Here is a 15,882-nt window from a genome sequence, read left to right as displayed (position 1 = left end):
AAAATGTGGGTGTGCTTTTTGTAAGGACAAGGTTTCAAGCAATGAAACAACACAAGGCAAAGAAGGTTTGGGTTATATAATAGCACAGGTAGTAAAAGGTAAAGTTTATTTCTGCCTCTTACTATCAAGCTCAGGTTGTTGGGTGCGTTTTGTTAGTATATAAGTTACCTGAGGACTTAATGCTCATTTTGGAAGGGATGTGTTAATTAAAATTTTCCACAGATGTGTATGATCCAAGAAAGTTATGATGCTTTCCTCTGTTTTGCACTTTTGTAGCATCCCACCAGCTGCATTAGATTTATTTGATTACATGCTTGCCCTGGATCCCAGCAAGCGCTGCACAGCTGAACAAGCTCTTCAGTGTGAGTTTCTGCGAGATGTGGAACCATCTAAAATGCCTCCTCCAGAGTAAGTAATTTCCACTAGTAATGCTACTGATCTCTAGGAAGTGTGAACATGCACTGATTTCAGTAAGTTCATTGTGGTTCAGTAAAGGAGATGGTGGCAGAAATGTTGACATATACAGTTGTTGAAAGGTGATTCTGCAGTAAAATGTTTGTGTAGCTGAGTGACTCTTATGTAACAGACAACTGAGTTGATTTGTCATTCCTAGAACTGGTTATTGAGTTACTACCTTTAAAGAAAATACTCTTCTGTGAATGATTCTAATATTTAAAAAGCATAATTTCCTTTTTATCTCAGGTTATCAGTGTCTGCTTTTTCCAGGGATTTTGAGGTCCTCCATGAATATGAATTGCTCTCTTTGATGACACTGGGTATAGAGTTCTGCACAGGTACCTGAGAGTTAAAGTGAAATACAGTAAATCATTTCATGAACCAGATGAGAGCCTTGGTTTTACAGGCAGGAAAAGTGAAATTGTGCAGAGTTGTTGCTGTGAGTTTCTCTAGGGGAAATATATTGCAATGTCCTGTAGGATTTTTGCAGTGACTTTGCAGTCATTTTAATCAGTAGGAATCATATTAGGATATTTATTTGGGCAGGGAGCACAGTGTGTCATCTGGTCCAGCCTCTGTGCTCAAGCAGGGTCATCCCAGAGCACATGGCACAGGATTGTATCCAGGTGGTTTTTGAGTATCTCCAGTGAGGGACACTACACAGCCTCTCTGGGCAAACATTACTGAGACATGAGCCAAAGAGGTTTCATTGCCTGAATATGACTATCACTGTGTGAAAATCAAAAGTTGGCAATCTCGAGCTCTTTGCTGAAGTTTCAGGACCACTTGTACAGCATGTTGCTTATGTGCATTTTAAAGTAAGTGAATGGGAAGATAATCTTTTTTCAGGGATGTGGTAATACGTCCATTCTAGAAACTGATAGATGGAAATTCAAAACAAACTAGTCACTGGTGTCCTTTAAAAATTAGGAGGAACCACACTCACTTCTGGCACAGCACAGGAAGGTGTTGACTGTTCTATTGAGAGACTGAAGTTCTGTTTTGGGAAGGAGCAACTGTTAATCCAAAGAAAGTGACATGCTGATTGGAAGGACCATAGGATAATTCTCACAATGAGTTCTTGCTTCCAGTTGTTTTTCAGAAAATACTTGGCAGGTGGAGGGAGAGAATGAAGGAAATGGTTGTCATAATTGCCTTTCCAGTGTCTCTTGTCATTTTTCCTTGTCAGCTAATTTTTCCTTGTTCCTGGGTGGCAGAAACTGGTAGGATAGTTCATATGTAATAGGAAAACATAAACCACTATTTTTACTGCCCATCTCAGTATTTCTGTGGGTCTTTGTATTCCTTGGGAAATCAGAATTGAGATGCCTGCAGGAACTATAATGGAAGAACTGAATTGGTGGCAGATGAATTTCTTAGGAGAATTTTGCCTCTGCATTCATATGTCTTAAAGGATATCCCCTTGTTCTTCCTGGTATCCCAGTTTTACTAGTGACAAGTGATATTTATTCGTGCAACTTATTTCTGCAACTTTTTCCCTTTTTTTCCCTCCCCTACTTTATTGGTTGCCTGAGCTGTACACTGTAAATACTAGATAGCCATGTCTGTTACTGTGGACAAGTCTGTGACCTAATGACCCAGCAGTGCTTTTATAAGCAGACAGAAGGACCCTGACAAAAATGCTTTCATATCAGTAACTTATCTGGTAGTATGCAAGTTGTATTTCATAGAAACTGTGCAGCATTGATTTTGACGTTTTGAATTACACAAATAATTAGGAAAACAATTTTAAGATACCTTTTCCCCTTTTCTGTCAGGAGGACTCGTGCTTCTGAAAGAGGCACTCAGTAAAGAGTTTTCAGTCAGAAAAAGCAGGTGTGAGATTTTGCTGACTTTTGAATGTGTCCTGATGCATTTCTGAGTTCCAGTAGGTTCACCTTTCAAAACTTACATTATGTATGATTTAAGTGGTTTTACCATTATGATAAAAAAAATTAAAAACAGGGATAAAACTGATTATCTCGAATCATTCTTTGCAGCCTTCCTTTGTGGCAGGATTGCCATGAGCTGTGGAGTAAGAAACGCAGAAGACAGAAGCAGATGGGCATGACTGATGATGCTACAGCAGCGAAAGTCCCTAGGAAGGACCTGTCTCTAGGCATGGATGAAAGCAGAACCAACACCCCACAAGGCATGCAAACTTCTTCCCAACTCAAAACTCAGGGCAGCTCTAGTGTAGCACTTGGTCAGTAATATTTTCAGTTCTTATAATTATCTACTACTTGGATTGCACCTCTAGAAATTTTAGATATTATTTGCAGAGTATTGGCATCTCCTGGATTCTTGAGGGAGGAACAGTATTGTAAGTTTAATCTTTGTTACGAAAGATTTGCCTTTTCTTTTGGAAACATAAATGTTCCTTTCCAGTTTTACCTAACTTTTCAGCCTGGTCAGAGCAACTAACTTGCTTGCTCTGTATTTTGAGAGGATTTTAGCTCTTGCTCATCTATAATTCTTTGCTAATTCCACAAGCCAGTGGTTGTTGGAAGTTTCTCACAATCTCCATAGATCGGATAAGCTTTTAGGTATTGATAAACTGATCAGAAGGCAGAGTTTAGAACAATTGTCATTTCAAACGGAACAGATTCCATCTGCATGTTCTGTTAGATTTCAGCTTTCCAGGTTGCTGGGGCTAAATCAAGTTGAAAAATACAAAAACAAACCCCAGACACCAAAACCACCTGCCCAGAAGCCGGTGTAACATGAAGTCTCTGCCTCTGTGAATTGCACTGTCAGTAATTCTGAAACTTAACCAAAGTATCTTGCTTGAGAGAAGTTTTACAAATAGAACAAAAAAAGTAGTGGTTCCAGTATGGAGACCATTTGAGATACTCAGCAGTTGAGTGATAGTTCTTACAAAATATGTAGAAATACAAAGAGTAACAAGACCAAATGGATACCTGAAAGTTAAATGTAAGACCATTTTTGATTGTGCAAAGTAACCATAAATCCTATGGCACTGATAGAGGTGTTTGGCTAAAAACCACAGTTTATGCATTCATAGCAGCTGACAATTCTTTAACACTAACCATCTTGAATCAACCCTTAATTTAGTAGTAGAGCAGAGCTCCAAATACTCTATGTAAAGATACATTTGAAGTAGTTATTTTGATCGTATTTTATTGCAATTTATTGCTTCTTGCTTCATTCATCTGGTCACTGTAAACCAGCTGTGAGATTCTGTTAATCCATTTGTTTAGGCTAAAATTTTGGCAGCGTTTTCAAGAATGACTTTCTGTAACTTTTTCCGCATCAGTGAAACTAAATTGGAAGTTTAAAGAGTCCAAAGGATAGTTGTTATCTTTTTTGTGCTTTTTTATAACATAGTAGCCTGATGAGAGACTACTGTTAGTCATTAATACTGACTATGCAAAAAAACTAAGCAAATAAAGGAGGAATCATTCAGACCTATATTACTGTTTACCCATATGTACACAGAAAAATATATCTCGATAGAAAACAAGACAATTTAATTTTCAGTGGAGTATAGAAGCGTTTCCTGTATTAAACAAAACACTTCTGGAAGCCATAATGCACCTTAGATAATATTATTAATAAGACACATTCTATAACTCCATGACCAAATGCATGCTTTAGCCAAAACTTTTGAATTTGTTTCTAAGCACCCTAAAAGGAGAGGTTAAAAAGCCACTGCATCAATTGTTAACGTTCTGATTCATGAATGGGACCCCTGTTTATTGCATTTTGCAATTTAACAGAAACTGTTCAGAGCTCACTGATTTTGTTATGACAGATTTCCCAGAATACAGTTTCCTGTTAGAATTAACTTAAAGCTAACCAAAGAGTATGGAATAGGTAGATTAGTTTCCCTGTTTGCCATTTTTCTGATGAATTTTTACTGAGTCTGAGAGAAGTTTTAATGTTGAGTATACCATCCTCAGACATGACAAAATCTTCATTAATCACAACATATGGATGAGAGTCAGCAGTACAAGGCATAAGAAATTGTGTTATATTTTTTTGTATTACTGAATAGAAGGTGGATTATATTCATATACATAGATAAAAATTTTGAAGTCCCTGGATCCTGCTCTTAAGTAAGTTCCAAGTTCTCGTATCCTGGTGCACATCCACAAGTAAAGTTGTGGGTTTTGCAGCACTTTCCAGCTGTGCTGCTCTTAAATCTTTCAAGGCAAATACTTAATATTTTTGTGTGTCATGCATGGCTTCTGATTTGCTGTGAATTGGTAGTATATTTGCTGTGAATTAGTATATTGGTAAGATAGCACAATGGCAAGGATAGAAGAGGTCTGAATGTGTTTGTGCTGACCTGGGTTTAGAAAAATTCAGAGCTCAGCCAGCCTGCTCACACACTCATTTTCTAATTTTTAACTGCTTTCTTCTCTAAGTCATTTGCTCATAGGGTGTGTTGCAATCCATGCTGCTTCACTTCTTTCAAAATAAATCACCACAATGGGTGTTTGAAGCAGAGAAACTACTTTGATATTCAAACTTCCTTATTCATATTCCCCTGCATCATCAGAATCTGCTCTTATTTGTGGCAAACTCCATTTAATTGAATTAACTGTATATTATCACATATTTCCTGCTACTGAGTGATTGACTTCTTGTCCCTCAAAGTCAGCACTTCCTTTTGCGTTTATACTGTGAGCTCCTAGGCCACCTAGAGCCAGTCACTTGGGCAGGTGTTAAAACCCAGATGCTAAATTAGAATGGAATATGTTTGTAAATGGATTTTGCAGATGGCTACTTTTTAAACAAAGGATTGTGATATGTCAAAGATAGGAAATTTTATGGGGATTGGAAGTCTTACAGCTGCCTGAAGCAGATGGCCTTGAGCCCCAGTTTAGTTATATTGTGGAAAATTGAGCTCCACCTTGGTGCTTTTCCATCTGTCCAAGTGCCTGTGTGCACCTCATGGAAGTCACTTTGGTTATATTGGATCTTACTGTTCCATTTCCTATAGATACTCCCCAAAGACAGATAATATGTAAATGCATTCCATTTCTGTGTTTTCCAAACCCATGCTTTACCAGTCCTGTCAGCCATGCTAGATTAGTCTTTTTTGAGTTTCTGAAATATTCCAGTTCTAAATAATACTTAAAACCACCTTTTTTGTCTTTAGCAAAAACAAGCACTGGACAGCAGTTAAACCAGAATGAAGTGGCAATCCTGCTAAACCTGCTGCAGTCTAAAACAAGTGTTAGTTTGGCACAGTTTGCCCAAGTATTGAATATTAAGGTAAACCCAGAGACTCAGCAGCAACTAAATAAAATAAATCTTCCTGCTGGAATTTTGTCAGCAGGTGAAAAACAGTCAGAACAGCAGCAGCAGCCGCCGCCACCTCCGCCACCACCTCCAGAGCAGGAGCCTCTGAAACAGCCGATGGTCACGCAGCCCCCTGTGCCACCTGCTCAGCAGGGCCAGCCTAAAGTTGAGACTGATGCTGCCCAGGCAGCTGTGCAGAGTGCATTTGCTGTTCTGTTGTCTCAGTTAATAAAGGCTCAGCAAACAAAACAAAAAGATTTTGCATTGGAGGAGAAAGAAAATGGATCAGGAAATGAAATGTCATTACAACTCAGGCAGCCTCCAGAGCCCGCTACTCCTGCGTCTGTCAGCCGGGACGACGTGGAATCTCCAGCACCTGGCTACCCACATCTGATCAAGTCATTATACATGTCTGCAGGTACTGAAGGCCTTTATTGCTAACCAGCAAATACCTGGAGCACTGGAGATGTAATAGTTTGGGAGTAGAGAATTAATATGTGTGCCATATGAATTTGTGTGAGTATAGGAGTTCAAATTGATTTGGTCACGTTTTACATCTGGATCAGAGAATTTCTCTCTTAGCCTAACAGGTGCCATGCAGACAGAGCAATGATACCCAGCCTGAGAGGTACACAAGTGTTAGTGATGAAACTTTGATCATTATTTTGGGGGTTGGGGTTTTCTTAGTGGTGAAGACAGTCTTTTCTAGCAGATGCATAGATGTAATTTGCCAGTTTTGACTGTGTGTTTAGGTATAGCTTATTTTGGCCAGACATTGTTATTTTGGGTTTTAATGTTGAGTAGAGTAGTTCTTTAGTGTCAAATTCAGTGATCACCTGTAACTGTCACACACATCTAGCTAAAGGTTTTCATTGAGGTACAGTAGTGGCTTCCATAGTCTTCCCATAGTTTAGAGCTCTGTTAATCTTTTTGGGTTGCAAATTCAGGTTTATTATGGTGGTTCATGTATTGTTTTGTGGTGTTCACGGCTGTTGAAAGAAATATTTTGAAGTGCTTTGGGGCTGTTCTTGGAGGGGTTTGGGGGTTGTTTGAGAGGTGTGCTTTTTAATGTTTATTTTAAAACTTGAGTTTTGCTGTTCTTTGATAGGGTGGCATTTTGTCCCTTGAGACTGCTATCCTTATCTGTGAATCTTTCTTGAACCTTTGAATTTTTAGTGTTTGTGTTGCTTGGGTTTTGTTCTGGTGTGTGTGTTTTTTTTTTTTTTTTTTTTTTTTTTTTTTTTTTTTTTTTTTTGGTTTTTTTTTGGTTTTTTTTTTTTTTTTTTTTTTAAGGAGCTTGTACTGTTTTTCTTTAACTGAGTGCCTGGTAATTTTACTTTAAGGAGTGACCTGCATCATGGTCATGACACAAATGAGCTGTTGCTAAATTTAGTCCAAAAGAGTCAATATAGTTACTGATTAAATTTAACTAATGAATTCATGAGAATTGAAGTCAACAAACAATGTTTTTCCAGGAAGGAGTCCTTTTATTTCTGGTCCTGTTATTTGTATACTTCTATTCCAGAGCTTTTCTTTTTCATCTCCTTAGGTCAAGAGGATTTGGTGAGGCAGTCTGAGATGAGGCTTCTGAACCGAACCCCTGAGCAGGAGCGCCCTCGGATCTTGCCTCCAGACCAGCGTCCCCCCGAGCCACCGGAGCCTCCGCCTCTGACTGATGAAGACCTTGATTATCGGACAGAGAATCAGCATTTGCCTATAAGTAACTCTTCAGGAACAGATCCTCACGCAGGAGTGAAAGCAGCTCTTCTGCAGCTGTTGGCTCAGCATCAAGCTCAGGCAACAACGGAGGAGCCAGTACAAACGAGTGTGGATTATCAGGCTCGAGACTCCTATGTAACAGGCCCAGACTACAAGGATAACTTTGGGTCATCATCCTTCTCATCTGCCTGTTACAGCACTAGCGATGGAATAGGAAGCGGATCATCAGGAGTATTAGAAAGGAGGAGTTTCCTTGGAAACTCGGAGATCCAGTCTTTGGATAACTACAGTACTGCTTCATCTCACTCTGGTGCTGCCCCTCCTCCGTCGGCCTTTCCAGAATCCTTTCCCAGCTCAGTAACTGGTTATGGAGACATTTACCTCAACGCTGGCCCCATGCTGTTCAGTGGGGATAAAGACCACAGGTTTGAATACAGCCATGGCCCAATCCCGGTTTTGGGGAGCAGCAGTGATGCTTCCACAGGGCCAGAGAGTGCACACTCTTTGCCCACAAAGATGCACAACTATAGCTATGGAAGTAATTTACAGGAAAATCCCACTGGCATCGGCCACATGCATGGACAGACTTGGACTTCTCCTGCCCAAGGACCTGGCTATTCCCAAGGATACAGGGGACACATTAGCACATCTGCAGTGAGAGGGCGAGGCAGAGGATTACCGTTTTGAGTATCTGTTTTTCCTCAGGCACATCATTTTTATCTGGAAAAACTGTTTTTTTCCCCCCTAGCTGCAGTTTAAAGCAGCAATTCAACAGACTTGAATAATATTAATTCAACAGCTTTATTTTTATGTGGAAAAGGGTCTTGCATACAGTAGGAAAAATGAAAAAATGCTTACAACTCATGCTGTCTAAAAACTAGATGACTTGATTGTACATGTTCACAAACTCTAGTTCTGACTTTTATTTTGTATTTTGGCAGTTTTAAGTGGATGCTAAATTTAGGGACATCAGCTTTTTATGGCACTCTTTCAGATCTTCTGAACTATGCACATTTGTGCTTTTTTTGTAAGTTTGGACCAACTTTTATGTAAAAAAAAATTTTACAACAATCAAAGCAGGGCACTGATTTATTTGGTATTTTTCTTTTTACAGAACTGCCTTTAGTCAAAGGTCACTGTCAGTCTTTGCACTGCTTTCAGTGTTATTGTGGAAGGTGTACTTTGTGCTCATTTCAGATAATAAAACACAACCTTTCTCTTGATGCAAAATTTTATAAATATTTGGTCAACGTTTTTTTTTTCTTTCAAGAAAAAAAAAATGGGCGTTCTGGTAAAATGTTCTCTCCATCTCCCACGCTTGTTTATATAAAAACTGTTTTACTTGAATGGTAAGTGCCTTAACATGTAAGCTTAAGGTCTGCAAAAATTTGGAAGTACTTCATAGGTCGCTATGAGCATAATGCCTAAACCTAGGTAATTAACAAGAGAATTCAGATAATAATAAGAAACTCAAACAGGTCATAATCTTGTGGTGTTTACTTCACATGGGCCAGTTACTTAGAGACTTGATCTTACCTAGATGAAATTGCAATTTCCAAATTGAACTTCATAAGAAACGTTGAAAGTGAGGAGAAGAATGAAGAGTGTAGTTTTTCCTTAGCTCCCTGTTGGAGTTGTAGTAAGTGTTTTAGTTCCTCTGCCAAATAAACTATACTTTATATGTCCTTACGAAGTGACGAAATAGTTTTTATTTCTCTTAAATGTCAACAGCAGTAATTTCTTTACTTTGTGTGAAAAGCTGACACTGTTTGTCTTTTTACCCCAAGTACTGCATTTTAGGAAGTAACCAAAGGAAAAATGACCAGTTTTTAAAGCAATGGCAAAATGTTTGACACTAGTGGTAATTTGTTGTAAACTTGTGATTGTGCCAATTAATTGATTTTATATCTACTATTCCACAGAACATTTTATAATTGGAATGAGTGTCTCGGAACAACTAAAATTACTGTAGTTAAAATTCTTACCAAGAGCCACTCCTCATACTAATTCCAAACTTCCAGCATGGTTTTTTTTGTTTCTTCTGACAAGCTGTCTCTCTCCTGCAGAGAGGAGGTATGGTTATCTTTTGCCTGTATGTAAAAGGACGTCTTGAAGCCCATATTGGAAACAATTTTCCAACTGATTATCCAGTTGACAAATCGGTACCTTATGTAACTGAGTGTTGAAATACTACTTTTTAAGAAGTAAAATTTCTACTTACACTATTACAAATGTCTTGGCAATGACTTTTTGGATTTTCAGAATAGAAACCAAAGCTTGTTGGTGTTTTAATTGAAAATCCCGATTCATATATGGCTCATTCCCACACTGCAGAGCATGGACAAATTCTCTTTGCTAACTGTGTGGTGTTTGAGGGTCTGGCAGATAAGGAGTGGAGAGAGTCCTCTTGCTTACACTGTCCCCAAGTCTGGCAGTTGCCTTCACTAGACACAGTAGAAAATCTAAATCCTGCCATCTAAAAAGAAAAGTGGCCAGGTCAGAAAAAAATACTTACAACCTGAACAGTCTGTGCTTAAAAAATGCAAAAGCTTCACATAAATGACAGTGCACTGGACCACTTTTTCCTTGAGTAAGGACATCCCCATAGTATTTTTCTGCTAGTAAAATTATAAAGATAAAAATCATTAGTGTCATTCATATATGGACAGTGTTGGCTAAGGCTCTTTGTTTACTAATCTTTAAAACCCAGACCCACAAATATATGCACAGATTTTTGTTGTTTGGCTCTTTTTTCCTAGAATCAAGAAGAATACTTTGAAAGTGTATATGCCCTTACTTCACTAAAGATGTGCAGTCTGGGGTTACTCACCTGCACTTCAAGTCTAACTGCAGGCAATAGTTGGCTAAAATCACAGGTAAGGTCAAATGGAAAGTAGATCTCAGAGAACTAAATTAATTGACTTCCAATATGAAATACAAGGAAGAAGTTGTCTCCTGCCTTCCCTTTTGGACATAAATTTTCAAAATTTTCAATTTAGCTAGCTTCATTCAGTGCAGAGAAGTCGGTCCCCTCTGCCTGTGTAAATGTGTGTGCAGTTTCCTTACAGGCTGGCAGTACTCTCAGACATTTTTCCACCAAAATGGGTTTCAGTCTTTGGCAATGAAAAAGCCCCCACAGCCCCAACACAAGTAATCCTGACGGTGAGGAGAGAGGAGGTGCAATAAACAATTCCAGATTAATCAGAAGCAAGACTGGCATTCTGTAGGAGATAAATACTGTACTGTGACTTTTCCCTAGCTTAAGGATTACCAGCCTGTGACTTCAAACACTGTATTTGCCTGGTGGGCAGTGTTGGGATAATTTGTATATTTCCATATGTGGTAACTCTGAAAAGGTTGTCTTCTCTGCAACCCAGGGAATCTTCTTGCTCTCTTGCTGACTCCTTTCCTCCTGGGCTGCTTGGAGGCTGGGGGCAGGTGGGGAACCCTGCCCTTGAGGGTGTGGCAGGAGGATTGGTGCCTGCAGCCAGTCTCCCCTGGCCTGGAATTGTGTCTGGGCAGGTTGGCAGCCAGGGAACTGCCTGGATCTAAGGACAGTAAGTCCACATTCATTTGTACCAGACCTGTGTATTACCTGTCAGCATTTCTTTTGAATAAAATCACATGGTGAGGTGCTTATGGCAACATTTTACCCTTTTGTGTGAACTCCACTCAGCAGAGTCTGCACTAGTTTGGCATTTTACATCATGTGGCTCTTGCATTTTTGATGCAGTAGTAAACATTCTGAAAACAGTGTTATTTTTCTGTGGAGCCATGGCTTTTACTACTTTCTCCCTCATTCCTTTGGGTTTATGTTTTCCGTGCTGCAATTCCAAAGTGAGCTACAAAGACCTGGATACTACATCGAAAAGTAAGTGTTGTGTGTTTGTATTTCTAAATAAACATAGTGAAATACTGTAATAATGGACTATCAAATAGCAAGTACTTCATTATTTATATTAAGTGGTCTTTAGCTGTACCAAGAGGAAGAAAGCAAGCACGACTGGACTGCTTATGACCATGACTTAAAATGCTTAGACTAGTACAATGCTTAAAAAAATTCAGCCAAAGGAAAAGGAAACCACTTTTATGGATTGCTAGTTGTCATAATCCTGAACAGAATAAGCAGTACTAGGGGAGAGATATAAAAATACATGTATCCTTAAATGTTAATATAATTTATTGGAAAAATATTTTTTAAATGGCAAACTTCTATATTTTCTTACGTTTCCATAAAATGTGGTCTCTCAAATTTTCTCCATCCCACAGTAGTGTCAGGTGCTTTCTAGAAGCAGAGGCAGTAAGTGCCATATTGTAAGTTCTTACGGTTTTGAGCACTCCTCCTTTTGCTTTCAGTTTTGGTGGAGGCAGAGTCAGTTTTGGTGAAGTTTACAGTTGGATGAATTTAATAGATAATTGTGTGGTAAAAACTGAAGTACTGAAGTAACACAGGATACCTCTTGTCTGCAGGCAAATTAGGTCTTGGACCATGACTTCTGTTTCTGAGAGAGAAAAATGTCAGATGTACTACTTGCATTCTTCTTTTCATTAATAAAACACAAGTGTTTTACATAGATTTCTCCACTCTGTTCTGTTACAGTGTTTTTTACATGAGGAAATTTTGGCTATTACCCTTTTTGAGAGTTTTGGGATGTTCTGTATTTGCAGAAGTGTGTCACGAAATTAAGGAATCACCAGAAAATTTATTTCAATGCCATATTTAAAAATAAAATGACCTTGGGTTGACTTAAAATCAAATTAACTTGCTTATCAGGGTGAAGAAACTTTATTGCAGGAGTTATTTCGAGACAACTTAATTTAAAATAAATTGTTATGCTTCAGCTTGCTTATTCTTTGTTATTTTAAGCCATTTGTATATAAAATGTATTGTGCTGCCTGTAAATAAAATACATGAAAATTGAAGTCTCCTCGTTTTGTCAAATAGCATTTCAAAAGAACATTGGGTTAAACTGAGAATGTTTTCAGTGTAAATTAAATAAATTCTGCAAGTTATTAATAAAACCCATTTCCTGCTCCAGTCCTGTTTCAAAAGAGCCCTGCAGGGACTGGCAGTGTGAGCCTTTGCTGGCAGCATGGGTGATGCAGGAGCCAAGGTGCAGCAGAGCATCCTTTCGAGCACTGATGGTGCTGGGACGTGGGTGTGGGACAAGGGCTTTGCCAGTGCTGAGAAGCTGCTGCTTCAGCCTGTGAGCTGCTCAGGATGGTGGGCAATGGACAACGTGACATTTTTTCTTTGCAGTGTCCAAGCAGATGTGCAGTTAATATTCTCCACCACTGTCTCTTTAAAAGGGATGGGGGTGTGTGTTAGACACAATGGGAAATCAAACCCAAAGAGCCAAGAGACACTGTGAATGGGGCCTGGCTTAAGCAACTGTACTTTGAGTGCTTGAGGCTTTTCTTGTTTTCTTCTTACTGTATTAGTTAATCTAATGAAACCTTTTGAATCTTTCAATAAATGCTATACCTCCATCCAAAAATATGGCACTTGCTCTCATCTTCAGTTCTCTTAAACTTGAGGTTGGACAGAGTGCTGCTTTGTTACTTGTCATTGATAAAGTCAACAGATGGGCAGTGAAAATGCAGCTGGAAGTTACAGGGGCCAGCAGCAGTTACACAGGTGTCCTTTGACATTAGGCTGACAAGATGTGTAGCTGCAGCCCAAAACATCTCACTCTGGAAACAATAATTTGGTGACAGCTACAATTAAAGCCTGACCTTTAGTTGTGGTGACAAGCTCAGGCTGTGTTTCACAGGGTGTTGACTTGCACGTAGCAGATCTGGCACTTGTGTGTAACCAATTCTACTTGCCTGCTCAGTTTTTCTCATGAAAGCTGTTATTGCAGCTCATAACAAAGTTGTGACAAAGTTGGGTCTGGTTTATGTGGGAACACGAACCTGAAATTATTTGAGAATGGTGCGGCATCCCTTTCATTGAGCTCTTACTGCTGTAGGGGTAGCCACCTGTGCATTAAGGTACAGTAATAATTCTGGTGGGATCTGCATGTCAACTGATAGCCTCAGCTGCACGTAAAATAGCATCAAGTGAAAGAGGAGATACACAAGTAACTGCAGAACAACCTGTATCCAGACAGAGCAAGGAATGGGTCTGGGAAATCGGTGACGAGAGGAAACCAGTCCTCTTGTCAAAGCTGTGAATTATTGCCTGCTAGCTTTAAAGAACAATGTACTTTTGCAGAAATCTCTTTTAAATTACCTGAACCAGGATTAGGTTGCTTCTATTTTTAAGGAATGCCTATAAAACCTGATAGGCCTCCTGGATGAACAGGATTAGAACTACCAAACTCCCCCACCATGTGGAAGAAAATGAAAGTTGGAGCACTTTGCAGTTGCAGTAAACATGGGCAGAGAGAACTTCATTTGACAAATTAAGGTAACTGTTGCTTTTCCCAGTCAACTGCATTCACTTTGATGGAGCTTGAGGGTCTTGCTTTTAGAGCTGTTTACTTGTTATGGCTGCTTATTTGGGGCTTTTTTATTTGCCTATGGAGAGAAGGCACAGTCAAGAGGAACTTCCAGCCTTATGATGTTTTCTTTTTCTTCAGTTAGAGCAGCCCTTACCAATGGGCAATACTTGGATCACTTCACACAGCACAGCTTCAATTCTTCAGCAGTTCCTCTGGGGGCACTTTGGGCGTACTATTGATAATGGCAAGTTCTCATAACGTGGTGAATGTACATTTAATGGGACTTTTTGCACAGAGGCTTTGCGAAGTTTTTTTTCTTTTCACTATTAGAAAATACAATGTAGAGGAGACATAGCTGGTTAGAAAGGGGAATACTTGAGGGTAACCATTACAGAAATCAGCCTTGATCTCACCAGCAGATCTGACAGCTCCGTGCTGTCCTTAAGGTAACTTGGGGGAATAATGGTTAGTATTTGACTTGACTTGTGCAGATGTCCCTCTGCTGTTCTCCCTCCTGTGTGCTAGCTTGTGGTATTAGCTGCTAGAGAACATAACTGGAAGCAAGTGTTTAATGTGCAGCAATGTCTAACACAAGTTGCTCTTTTCCTCCTGCAATTCTTTTCAGACCTGTTTTACAAATGTGTAAAGCATGTCAGCAGTTTCCATCATGGGGAACAGCACAGTCTCTATGGCCTTTTGAGGATCTTGGTTTTGCCCAGGTGGCAGTGGTGGGGAAGCACTGATGTCTGCTTGCCCTGCCTTTGGGAGCCTTTCTGAGCAACACCCTACGAGCTGCCAGTGCCACATTCTCTCCTTGCTCTGTCTCCAGGTCACCCTGAGAAAGGAACAGGCTGTACAGAGAACTGAACAGAAGAACAGAAGCCTGACTTTAGGAGGTGATTTTCCTGGAGCAAAGAAGAAATCATGACTTCTTTATTTTCATTCTCCTTCATCTTTACCCAACTGCAAAAAGGATCTCCAGGAATGGTTTCAAAGCAAGACCTGGTTTGGTGTTGTGTTTTTTTTTTTTTTTTTTTTTTTTTTTTTTTTTTTTTTTTTTTTTTTTTTTTTTTGCGTGTGTGTGTGTGTTTATTTAAATTTTCTGGTTTTCTTTACTGGTATTGCCCTTCAGAGAGCATTTGGATGTTAGAAACCACCTGCAAATCAATGCAGGATTGAGAAGTTGGGATTTCTGCTTTGCAACTAACCCGGTAGCAAAAAAATACATGAAGTTACAGAAGAGGAGCAGGTCACTCCTTGCCTTCCTGCACAGTGCACAAAAACAGCAGCCAAAGGAACCCCTATGCAGTCCTGTAACCTTTCCTGCCCCACAAATAAATACTATTGAAAACTTGTGTCATCCCTGGGCTGAAATCCTTACCCTCAAGACAAGGAAGGCAGTGGATGTTCTGACTGTACAGGCACTTTCCTGCTGTCTTTGCAGAACAAAGACTAATTGTGACCATTTTTTAAATCACATTTTTTCTAAAAATTGTTTGTGAGGGGAAGGGATAGGAAATGGACTAAGAACTACAGATGACATGAGAAATGAACAGGAATCTATTAATGCTGTATGTGAGAAGTGGAGTAGTAAATAATAGTTCAAAACTTATCTGTAGATGGTTTGGCAATTCCACATCAGGAAAGTATTACTCTAAACCTGGCAGATTTTAGAAGCTATATACATTTTTCTCCCCAGACTGCTTCTTGTTATGGAAGACCCTGCTGTGAGACTTCCAAGCAAGCACATATATTTACACAAGACAATGAAACAAGACATGCAAGTAGTAGTAATAATTTTTATTTGCAAACTATACTTGCCATGACAATGTTGCCTTCTGGGAATAATGACAAAACAGCCAATAAATTGAAGAGAACTTGGCAGACCTATCAGAAATTCAACCCTATTTCAGCTTCTAGCATCAGGTGAATTGGAGATGACCTCTTTCAACTGATCTCCCGGGAAGCTCCAGTTCAGTTTGGGTTTGGG

At 39.4% G+C, this 15,882-nt stretch overlaps 1 protein-coding gene across 4 annotated transcripts in view; it reads left to right on the top strand.

The window, feature by feature from the left end:
* The window catches only part of CDK13 (cyclin dependent kinase 13), a gene marked incomplete at its 5' end in the record, with an annotated part of 43,242 nt that extends 34,573 nt beyond the window's left edge, over positions 1 to 8,669 (top strand). The window contains 4 exons of one of the 4 annotated variants that reach the window (XM_083870591.1): positions 277 to 408; positions 2,457 to 2,608; positions 5,585 to 6,145; positions 7,277 to 8,669. In XM_083870591.1, coding sequence (XP_083726717.1) covers positions 277 to 408; positions 2,457 to 2,608; positions 5,585 to 6,145; positions 7,277 to 8,133 — 1,702 coding nt within the window. In that variant the 3' untranslated portion in view covers positions 8,134 to 8,669. Of the gene's footprint in view, positions 1 to 276; positions 409 to 2,456; positions 2,663 to 5,584; positions 6,146 to 7,276 lie in introns of all 4 variants that reach the window. The other 3 variants (XM_083870593.1, XM_083870592.1, XM_083870590.1) reach the window with 3 other exon arrangements.
* Between the last annotated feature and the right edge of the window lie 7,213 nt (positions 8,670 to 15,882).

The sequence above is a fragment of the Zosterops lateralis genome, assembly GCF_965231275.1.
Source record: "Zosterops lateralis genome assembly, chromosome: 1".
NCBI lineage: Eukaryota > Metazoa > Chordata > Aves > Passeriformes > Zosteropidae > Zosterops > Zosterops lateralis.
Note: the sequence above shows the minus strand (reverse complement) of the source record. Positions and strands in the feature narration are given on the sequence as shown.